The 11106-nt window shown below is 63.6% G+C and overlaps 1 protein-coding gene across 1 annotated transcript in view; it reads left to right on the forward strand.

Annotated features, from left to right (window-relative positions):
• LOC111154167 (peroxidasin) overlaps positions 1–5751 on the forward strand; it is a 67288-nt gene extending 61537 nt beyond the window's left edge. Inside the window, exons 20-23 of the mRNA XM_022513596.1 lie at positions 2148–2268; positions 2374–2506; positions 4630–4743; positions 5308–5751. Of these exons, the coding sequence (XP_022369304.1) occupies positions 2148–2268; positions 2374–2506; positions 4630–4743; positions 5308–5427 (488 nt within the window). The 3' untranslated portion in view covers positions 5428–5751. The remainder of the gene's footprint in view (positions 1–2147; positions 2269–2373; positions 2507–4629; positions 4744–5307) is intronic.
• Positions 5752–11106: the final 5355 nt, after the last annotated feature.

The following is an 11106-nucleotide window of genomic DNA, read 5'->3' on the forward strand; positions in this document are numbered from 1 at the left end:
AATTATCCTTGCCCGTTTGTGCAGCCGCACTCACATTTCCGAGGGTGGGCGTAGAGTGGGTCCTTGTGCCTGCAGAGACCTGCTCTTCGCAAGCCCCGGGAAGGGCCGGTTCTTTTCGAGATACAAAACTTCACGTCCCGATGGTGCCACCAGCCCCCCTGGCTGCTTACACAGGGGCAGAGCTGGGTTTTCTGTTGTTTTTGCTCGGAAAAGTCGGAGACCCTGGAGAGGCAGAGACTCAGAGCCGGGCGGCATTATCGGCGCCGTTCTCTCGTCCGTGCCGCAGCGGGGGCCGTTCTGACTTCCCGCCGCTGGACGCGCTTCCTCCAGGTCCTGAGCCAGCCGGGTTCAAGGATGCTTCGGAAGCTCTGTCTTCTGTCATAGGTCAAAAGCCACGTCTAAAACACAGCAAAAAGGAAAGAATTAAGGTCTGACAGGACCAGATGTCGGTTGCTGTTTACTTTCCATTCCACTTTCCAAAAAACTCCCAGAGAGCAGCTCGAGCTCCCCGTGGGTCCTGGAGTGTGTGCGGAGCCCCGGGCGTGAGGCTCACGCAGGAGAGTCCAGAGAAGCGGCGCCCGGGTGGGCAGTTTCTCTTTCTTGTACCAAAGTTAGAAGTTGCCCTTTGTGGGGATTGATGGGGTATGTGCGCACGCACACAGACACACAGTTTTGAAATAATTGCATTAATTTTAAAATAGTACAAAGTATCTTTGTACTTCATCAGACTCACAGTTGTTAAAGTTTCGTCCGGCGTTACTGTCCTCTCTCACCCCGTGATACGGCCGTCTGTGAGCACGCGTGTGCACACGTGTATGCTATGCGTGCATCCGTGTGTCTGCGTGGACATGCGTGTGTGCGTCATGAAGGAACACGCCACATGTTTTCCTAAACCAGCCGAGGAAGTCGCAGGCGGCGTGCCACTCCCCTCAGTGACTTGGGTGTGGGGGGGCGGGATCGGGGGAGGGCGGACGCGCACTGAGCACTTCCCGCGGGGGGTCTCGTGCCGAGCCCCATGGCCCCCACTTTCCGCAGCAGGTGCGGAGCCGCCTTCCTCCAGACCCACGGTGGACTCTCCCAGCCAGCTTTTCTCCGCTCGGACCCAGGCTTGTGTCCCGGGCGCAGGCGCGGACCGGGCAGGCTGTGTCCTCCCGGGGCCGCTTCAGGAGGCGTGCGGTGCCGCACGTCCCACCACCGTGACCTGGACGCGGGGGATGGGGCTGGAACGTGGATTCACATTTGCCCAATGGGGCGGCTGTGAGGACGGGCACGTTTCTGGGTTTGGAAGATGGAGGCCGTTCTCTCTGACGTGAGCTCCTTCTGCCTCCCCGGGGGGCGCGTGGCCTGCGAGCTGGGGGCCCCGCTGGGGGCGAGCGCTCGGGTGGCAGCCGTTGCCCAGGCCTCCTGGGTCCGGTGCGTTACGCCGTGAACCTGCCTCAGGGTTGGAGTTTTGGGCTGTGGGTCCAGGTCCGAGCGGGAAGACGCGTGTTCTGGCACTGAATCAAATGGCAGAGCGTTCGGCGGTCTTGCCTCTGGCCTTCGCCTCCCGCGGTGGTCGCGGGCCCGCTAGGCTGGGGTGGGGGACAGCAGTCTGTTCTCCGTGTACTTTCTCTCCGAGGGTTTCCACCGCCGCTCTGCGTGCCTCAGCGCCTGGGAAGGGCCGTGTGTAGCCTCTGCCACCTTCCCGGCCAGGTCTGTCCTGGGCGGATGGGACGCGGCGTGAAGCCGGGCGTTTGTGCGATGGGGTAGTCGTGGGCAGGCGGGAGGGACCTAAGGAGAGCAGGCCCTGGAGGTGAACGAGGGACAAGGGGGCACGGGCGTGTGTACGGTGCCCCTGTGAGCACAGCGCCCGGGCCGTGGAGGGGAGTGATGCTGTGGTGGGAAGCCAGCGCGGGGTTGAGAGGACGGGGGTGTGGTGCGTTCATGGAGGAGGAGGCAGTCCTGTCTGTTGGCGGGGAGCCCAGGCGAGGCTGGGGGGCTGCTGGGCCAGGAGGATGCGGTGCTGAGGCCAAGACTTGCCCGTGGAGGGAGGAGGCCTGCCACGAGGCCGCGGCTTGTGTCATCGATGTGCCGGTGACGTTTCTCAGGATGTGCCCTGCGTCTCCTGAGCCAGAGCCGACCGCTCACACCCCGCACACTCGTTTCAGACTGCAGGACCAGGGGACAGTTCAACGCCTTTTCACACCACTTCCGAGGCAGGCGATCGCTGGGGTTCAGCTACCAGGAGGACGAGCCCGTTGGGGAAGCAGGCCCCGGGGGGACACCGAGGTATGGCTGTCCCTGAGGCAGGGTCCTAGGCTCTGGGCGGAGGCGCCTGCGGCCACATGTGACATGCTGAGGTCTGTTGGTGGCTTCTCCTTCTCCCCCGTGCAGCATCGGGAAACACAGGAAGCACCCAGGAAATGCCACAGCCCCCTCCCGCGAGCACCCACAGATGCCAGGGACGAACGACTTCAAGGACTTCGTTCAGGAAATGCAGAAGACCATCACAGACCTCAGAGAGCAGGTAACTGTCCCTGCACGTCCCGTCCCGCACCACAGATGGCGTTCTTGCTCCCGAGGCCCTCCCGTGTGAAGTCGGCTCCAGCTCCCCGACCGGGAGCCTCCTGTTTGGGCGGCTCTTCTCTTGTGGTCTGTCCCCGGCCCAGCCATAGGGGGCTGCACTCCGGTGGCCGGTGAGCACTCACTGTGGGCTGTCCGCAGGCACCACTGTGATGGCTGCAGGGTCCCTGGAGCCGCCGTTGACATCATAGGTCAGGAGGGGCTGAGGGTTGGGGCCACAGAGAATTCAGACCTCAGTCCTATTCCAGAGCCGTTTCTCCAGGAGTGTCGCTCTAACCCTTGTCCCCAGGGAGGGGTCAGCAGGCATTCTGTGGTCTGGTCCCCCAGATGTGGGGGGGGGCACCAGCATCGGCACCTTCTCCAAGGAGGAGCTTTGGTCTCAGCGGACGGCCTGCAGCTGTGTGAGCGCAGAGAGACGGGAGGCCCGGTGGGAGGGGACGTGGGCACCAGGCAGAGGGCGGGGTTCGTGGCACCAGGAGAGAAGCCCCTCGACCCTCACCTACAGCCAGAGACACGGCCAGGCTGTGAGGCACAGGGCCTCCTGGGGACTCAGCCCTAGACAGGTGGGTGCTGTGGGTCCTAGAGACGGTCACTCCAGGCCAGCTGGCTGGACCGGTGACCACGAGGTGTGCACAGGTGAGTGGCGTGCAGAAAGGAGGGGTCACACTCTGCAGATGGGTCAGTGGCAGCAGAGACAGGAAGGGGGATGGGTGGCCCTGAGGCCAGCCAGCTGCCTGCCCCCTCCGGACCCTCCTTCTGCATCTGCTGGCCCCGCCCTCTGCGCCCACCGGTCCCACCCTCTGCACCCGCGGGCCCTGCCCCTGTGCCCCCCAGCCTCCCCCGCCGCACACACCTGTGACTCCATCCGTGGCTTCTCCCAGCTGCGGGACGGAATTATGCCGGTGTGCATCCCCTCCCACTGCGCACCCCGACCTCCAGGGCAGGGCCGCTGGGTGCTGAGAGATGTGGACAGAACCTCTGCCCTCACTGGCCCTCCTGGCGGGGGCGGGGACAGCGTTTGCCGGCGACTCTGACTCTGCAGAGCTAGGCCTGGTTCACGCAGATGTGCTCCCGCCCTTGATTTCTGGGGAGACGCTGGGTGAGGTCTGTCCTTGCAGCTTCCGGCTTGAAATCCTGTCCGCAGCCACCGAAGACAGCCCCCCACTGCCCCAGCAGCCCTGCCTGGCCTATGGCTGCTGCCCATGCGGCCTCGGGGGTCCTCCTTCCTTCACGACTTGGAAGACAGGTCTGAGGTCTGGGGACGCCAAGATCTGTGCTAACGAGGGCCCGAGTGCAGGAGGCAGCTCCCTTCAGAGCTGCCGCTGAGACCCGCCCGCGCCCAGGCCCAGGGCGGACAGCGCTCGGGCCGCCGGGCTGCAGGGCGAGGTGGCCTGGACCAGGGAGGCCGTGTGGTTGCGCAGCCTGGAGGCCGGGCGGTGACCGGCACGCTGTCACACGGGGTAGATGGAGACCATTACCTGCCAGCAGCACGCGGGGTTTCTGCGTGTTGAATCCTATCTCCGCACCCCGACCTTGACCAGAGCAGACCTCCCAGCGGGTGCTCCCTGGAGCAGCCACACCCGGTCGTGTCCGTTCTCTGTGCGGGTCGCGAGGTTTGGTTTCTTCAGCGGAGACCGCTCCAGGACCGGTAGATGAGGTGGGCGTCCTGCGGGCTGCCGGACCCTCCACGGCACAGCGAGAAGCATGTCCAGCCGCGCAGCCACTGTCCACGTGGGCAGCCGCAGCAGGGGTGGAAGAAGGTCGCCCTGGGACTCCCGTGGCTCGGGATGGTGACCGGTTGGGGCTGTCTGTGTCTGGGAGTCTCTGTGCAGGACGTTCCCGCACGGTCCCATGGGAACCTCTGCCATCCCCTCCGTGTTTCTGTTCTTTCTCCGGAGCTGCCGTACGCCGCAGCCCTTGCCCCTTGATGTCCGACGCGGCAAGGCTCGCCCAGGGCTGTCCCAGAGGTCTCGGGACCTGAAGCGTCCTCTCTGGGCAGGAGGTGGCGGCACCACAGAGGTCAGACCTTCCCCCCAGCGAGCGAGGCACATGTTTGCTTTGCTGCAGATTAAGAGGCTGGAGTTGCGGCTCAGCTCCACGGACTGCGCGGACGCGGACGGGGGCCCTCACGCCAATGGCACCAAGTGGAGGCGGGACGCATGCTCCGTCTGCGAGTGCCGGGTGCGTCTGGGGCTCTGCCATGGCGGCGAGGCACGGGCTGTGCTCTGAGGTGGGGGGCCCCGCTCGGGAGGCGTTCTAACCCCTGGAGCTCTGCTCGCGGTGGGCGTGCACACCCCCGGCCCAGGCTGCCTCAGGGTGTTTGCACCAGTGAGGCGGGTTTGCCTGCCAGGTGGTTCTTGGTCCCCAGAGAAAGGGGACGGAGGTGCCGTGGTGGCCACATCGGCCATGGTGTCCAGGCGTGTTTGGTGACGCGGGGACGGGAAGGGGTGTCCCTTGTGGGTGTCCCTACTTTGCCCCCTGGTGGACATCCCAGATGTGAATCTGGGGGCTCTGCTGAGCCGGTATGGGGTCCTGAGCTCTCCAGGGCAGGTGGGCAATGGGGGTGGGGCGGGAACCTTGGGAGGGAGTGCGGGGGGGGCAGCTGTGGGTCAGCGGGGGCGTCGGCCGCAGTACAGACTGCACCGAGGGGCCCAGACCGGTCACGGTCGGAGAGGCCGACAGGCAGGGGGTGAGGCACAGGCCACGTGCCCCAGGAAGTGACAGGTCCTTGTGCCTCTCTCCCAGGACGGGCAGGTCACCTGCTTCGTGGAGGCCTGCCCGCCTGCCGACTGCCCAGCGCCCGTGAGAGCCCGTGGGGCCTGCTGTCCAGTCTGCCCGAGAGACGGCCCGGGGAGGAAGCCTTAGGCTGGGCGAGGCCTTCGGGGCCCTCCACGTGTCCTTGAGACTGACGGCCGGCACAGGGCGTGCGCACAGGAGGGACCCCCTCCGTCTCGGCAGAGCACAAGTGCTCAGAGCAGAGCATTCACATAGGAGAAACCACGGACACGTGTCCTGACTTCACGTTAGATTCTCAGGTCTTTATTTAATGTTTTTGATGAAATATTGGTGCTACTATTAAATTGCACAGTTAAGTCATTTAGGCTCCTAAATTCACTTCCCTGGATACCACCATTTCTTCTCAACCAAAAGTGAGTCCCACTTGGTTCTACACCTGGAGCTTGCCGACGAGCCCCCGCCCCACCCTGCCCCCAGCCCCGCAGCCAGGGCACGTCACGGGGCCGCCAGAAGGACGCACGCCGCGCTGGGAAGGGAAGAGCGACGCGTGGCCGACAGACAGACTCGCGGGAGAGCCCGGGGTGATGGTCTGGGCGGTGGGTGCCAGCGTGTCGTCCCTGAACGGACGGCCCCGCTCGCCCGCGGCTTCCAGCGGCTCGCCCGCGAGAGTGAGATGAAGCCCCGTGCAGAAAGGCAGAAACGGGCTGGTTTTCACTAGCACTCGTGTGACGCTGCCCGGCGTGGGCCAGATGTGAAGCCCGTTCCTGCCGAAGGCCGGGCCCGCGCCGGCGGCCCGCGGCACACACTGGGCTCTGGTCCCAGCCGAGCGCTGCGGACTTCTCCGCACGGAGGGACTTCCTACGTTCAGGTCGTGTGAGTGCCTTAAAGAAACAACACCGACCCCTTTACCTCATTTGTATTTTTGAAATGCACGACGTTGTGTGAGATTTTGCGCACGTTCTAGGTGTCGGGAACGGCAGAAAATCACTTCCCACTACACAAAAGTTGTCTTAGGGTTCCGAGAATAGCAACCATCGTACCTCATGGTCTCTCTCTTCGTCATCGACCAGCAGCCTCCTCCTCGTTCTAGACACGAGGTAATGCGTGTCCTGAGGAGCGTGCACAGACGCGAGGCCCCCACGCGACCCCCAAGGACGCAGGTGGTCCCAGTATGTGGTGGCCGGTCCAGGGTGGGGTGCTGTGGGCTGGCCGTCACCCTGGAGGCAGGTCTCCGGGGGTCGGGCACGTGGTGGGCGGGTTCAGAGCCCAGTCTGGCCCGGCGCGGGCCTCATTCCGGAAGCAGGAGACCCCAGGCTCTGACCGGGCTGCCGCGACCACGGGGTGGGGCGAGCACTCCCGTCGTGCGTGTCCACAGTGGTTTTAAAACGGCCGACCTGACTCCCTGGCCTCGGGACGCCAAGTGGCAAATACCAGCTTGTGTCTCGCGGGGCGTGGGGCGTGGGGCGTCTTTGGGGATATCAAGTCACCTTTGACCACCAAACCTTAGAGCCGTTTCTGCCTGCGAGAGAGTGGATAACCGCGCGCCCAGCGTGGTGGTTAGGAGAGCTGCTCAGGCGTCAGGGGACGGGGCGGCACCCGTGCCCTGGGGTCTGCATGTGTCCTCGCCACAGACGCACACGCACGCGGGTCAGGATGTGGGGTGGGACCGCGCCCTTGGCGGGGGGGGGCGGTCTGCGACTCACGGTGAGGCTGTGTGAGCTGCGGGAGCGTTGGGCCCCTGGCTTCATGGCACCGTGGCGTCTGAGCTGTGGGCAGGGCCCCGAGGGACCCTCTGCGGCCACTGCGGGGGGATCACCGCCTCGCGAAGTGAATGTACATATTTATTTACTTCCTGACTGTAGCCCACAGCCAAGTGCCTTCTGTGTTCCTTGTAATCAGTTCGTTACCAAAGAAACGTTTGCACTATGTACCGATGCTGTCAGTTCAAATAAATGGGTCACGTTTTCAAACGGGGACTGGCGTTCTTCTTCCCGTCAAGCCTGTCATCGGGGCGACCGCTTGCTGGCCCGAGTGGCCGACAGCAGGTGGGGAGGGGCAGCTCCTGGAGAAAGCCAGACTGCTCCGGGCACTGTGTCCTGGACAAATGTGAGACGGAGAAGCCAGGAGAAAGGACGAGAGGGCTGTTAACGGGGGCTCTGACCTCCTGGCAGCCTGGATGCGCTCACGGGCCGAGGGGCTGGGTCCGGATGGGGGGACTGGGGTCTCAGGTGAGCCTGTAGCAGCTGCCCCTGTCTCCGGGCACATCGTGCTGTGGACGAGGATGTGTCCTTGTCAGAGGGACTGTGTCGCTGCAGCGGACACGTGCTGTGGCAGGGACGGGTCCCGTGACGGGAGGGTCCCCCGAGGGACCATGCCGCGGGGCCGAGGGGACACCCGTCCCTGCTCTGGGCTCTGGGTGCAGGGGAGGAGAGGACGCCGCTCCAAGGGGAACTGGAGGGAATTGGGGCATCTTCACGAGGCCGAGAGAAAGTCACTACCGTGGACGGAATCATGAGAAGAACATTTGAGATACTGAGGAAAATTAAATGAGTTTCTTAAATTGCCAGATTGCTTCAAAATCTGACACTTGAGCTGCTTGTGTGCGTGTGCCGAGTTTCGGGAGCAGTGGTGCCTCGTCTGCTGCTGTGACGGGGTGTCCCTTCGGTCTCGGTGCCGCACACCTACAGGCGGGCCTCTCCTCGCGGGGTCGCGGGGAGCTCGAAGGCACCCGTTTTCCGCTCGTGCGGGGTTCAGCCAGCTTTCCGCAGACGCGTGTCGTGCTACGTGGTTCGTGTGATACCGGAGATTATCCATTCCGCTTAAGCTTGACTGTTTCAAGGTTGTCACGAACTGAAGCCTGGGGGCACGTGTCCAAGTAGAGCCACGACAGTGCGTCGGCTGAAGGTCGCTAGGACTCTGGGTGGGGTGCCCTGCACCCGCCTGGCCTCAGTCCCCCTCGCTGGAGACGAGCACCCGGGCCGTGTGCCGGCCTCACCTGGGATGGCAGCCCCTGGAAGGACCGGCAGTGGGTCTGGGGTGGGTGGGTGGGGGGAGGAGCTCTCCTCGCTCCTGCTCTGAGCAGGCACAATGATGGGCATCACCAAGACCCCTTCCCTGGGAGGAGCAGGACGGAGCGGGGCCCACAGTCCAGTCCTCTGCACTAGAGGAGCCTTGAGCCATGCGCAGGACCCAGGAAGGGTTCGGTTCACGGGGGCCCTGCAGCTCCGCCCAGAGACAGCCGGCGCGGCCCCGTCGGTGCCGGGCGTGGGGGGGGCAGGGAACGGGCGCCTCTTCCTACTTCATGGGAAAGTGACCGTCTGCCTTTTGCTCTTAAGAGCTGTGAGGAAGGTCTAGAAACATTTCACACCTGCTTCCTGTGTGCAGAATTACACACCAGGTGACCCAAATATTTGTGTTTTATTTGCCAAGAGACTCACCAGAAGCATTTAGTGAACTCAGCGAATGTGGTTTTGATGTATTTCATGTTTTGGAAAAAACGTATTTGCCGTGGAGACCAAGTTTCGGGAAATCCTGCGGTTTGCAGGTTTTGTTCTGCGGCTCGCCCCTGCGGACTTCCCTTGGCGGAGGCTGAGACAGGAGGCGGACCGTCTGGGCACATGGCGGGTGCTTTGGCCGGCAGAGCCTCATCCTGTGGGTGCAGACGGGCACGTGGCCCCTGTGGTGGGGGACATTGTGCCGGGCCTCCTGAGGGTGCAGAGCAGGTGGGGGACTCTGGATGCGGTCCCTGCCCTTGGTGCCACCAGCAGAGGGGCTGAGCCGCGGGCCCCTGCACTTCCCCCACTTTCCTGTTCCCCCTCCTCCAGGCTGTCCCCCAGGCGCTCTCCGACATCACGGCGCTGGTGACAATGGCCCTGACCAGGTGGCGTTCTGGCTCTTCGACTGTTCAGTGCTCGTTTTATGCTCGATCCTCAAGTCCTGCTTTCGAGGGCATTTGTGTTCAGGGAGACGAGCATCCTCCCGCCCCAAACCGTGAGGCATTGGCCTTGGGGTGGCATGTTTGATTCTAGAAGGGTCTGCAGACTCCAGTGGTGCCTGTGTTCATGTTGTGGGATCTGTTGAGAGTAACTCGGCTTCTGTCTCCTGTTTTGGTGTCTGGTTTCCTTGTGCAGAGCCAGGTGTCCCCACCGGCCTCGGTTCCTGTCATAAGCGTGTCTCGGCCTCCACACGGCCGTCGCAAAGTCACGTTTTTTCCGCGATGATTCCTGACAGCCAGTCGAGGGCCGTCCTGCCAGGAAGCCACATTTTCCAGGAGAAACTTCATCCGCTGGCTTGGTGGGACTGCGGAGGGAAGGAAACACCTCACGTCCGAGTCATCTGTGCTGACCCCGAGGTTTGGGACCATTCCTCGTGGGGCCATTTTTCTCAGAGCTTTGGGAGACAGAAAGAACCGGAATCCGACTTCCATCATTCTTTGTCCTTTTCCAACGTCGATCTTCATACATGGAGCGGGAAAACGTTGCTCTCAAAGTGTCGGCCGAAACCAAGTTCCCCGCGGGTGGTTCAAGCCTTGGCTCTGAGCCCCGAGTCATGAAGCCGCGTGACGACATCGTTAGATGCTTCTCAGATCCTGCATCTTCCAGCGCAAACGGATTTTCGTATTGTCTTGTCCTCAGTCAGCAAAACCGATCAGGACAGACACACAGACTCTTCGCCGAATGACTTGTGAGCAGCTGCTCTCCGAGGAGACATGGACTCCATTCGCCACTGTCGCGCTGTGCCACGAACGGGCTCACCGCGGAGACAGCCTGCGCCGCGGGCCTGTGTGGGTCGCGGGCGTGTGCGGATCACCCGGGGTGGGCTTGGCGCCCCGAAATCGGGAAGGGCCGGAGCCCAGGGCCAGTCCCGCTTCTGACCCTGGGGCCAGTACTCCCGTCATGTCATCAAACCCGGAGAAAGTGAACACTGACCCTGCGTTCTGTGCTCTGCCCACGCTTCGACAGGGCTGCGTGTTTTCTGAGCATGGTTCGCGTGGGAAGGACGGAGTTCTGGAACTTCGGGAAACTTCGGTCTCGTTTGTGCTGACCAGCGGTGGAGACTGGCCTCCCCTGCCTGTGTGTCTGTGCCCGCGGCGTCCCACGCCTGCCGCGAGAGCCCTCCAACCCGGTGACCAGACGCTGGCGTGCTCGCGCCCCAGCAGGCACACAGCATGAGCTGGACCGTCCTCCTGGCCCCTGCCTGGACACTGCTGCTCCGGGTTCCATCATGTTTTCACACAAACCGGAGAGGGTGTAGACGGTGGAGCTGTCCTCACTCCATTTGCCGCGCAAAGTGTCGCTGAGAAGCTCCCCCCCTTGACCCCCAACATCTGGATGCAGGAGCCCGACGGGGGTTCCCCGTCCCGCAGGGGCCCGAAACCGTTCCTGAGAGACGGAGCACCTGCTCCAGGATGAGCCCCCGGTTCCTGCCGGCCGCCTGCCCCAGCCTCCTCCGTGGCCTCCAGACACCCGTTCCCGTGTCTGTCGGCCCCGCTCCCCGTCCCTGTTCCGTGAAGGGGTCTCCTGTCCCTACACCGCCTGCCACGTTGGTCCGCAGTGGCCCGCCACCGGGTCGGGTTGCGAGGGCAGGGCCGTGCTCTGCTGCTCACCGCCGGTCTCCGCGGCCCGTCTCGTGGGCACGGCCCATAGGTCCCCAGTGGGCTCACGGCTCGGTGCCCACACCGTCTTACCTTGGCCGCCACGGAGTACCGGGTACTCGGGAATCCTTGCTGACCCTGCCCCTCGTTGCAGTGGTCCCCGTACCTCTCAGCACGAGGGTCCCCACCTGTGGGCAGATGATAACGGAGTGTTT

Source organism: Enhydra lutris, unplaced genomic scaffold, assembly GCF_002288905.1.
Source record: "Enhydra lutris kenyoni isolate GAN:26980312 unplaced genomic scaffold, ASM228890v2 scaffoldscaffold35, whole genome shotgun sequence".
Classification (NCBI taxonomy): Eukaryota; Metazoa; Chordata; class Mammalia; order Carnivora; family Mustelidae; genus Enhydra; species Enhydra lutris.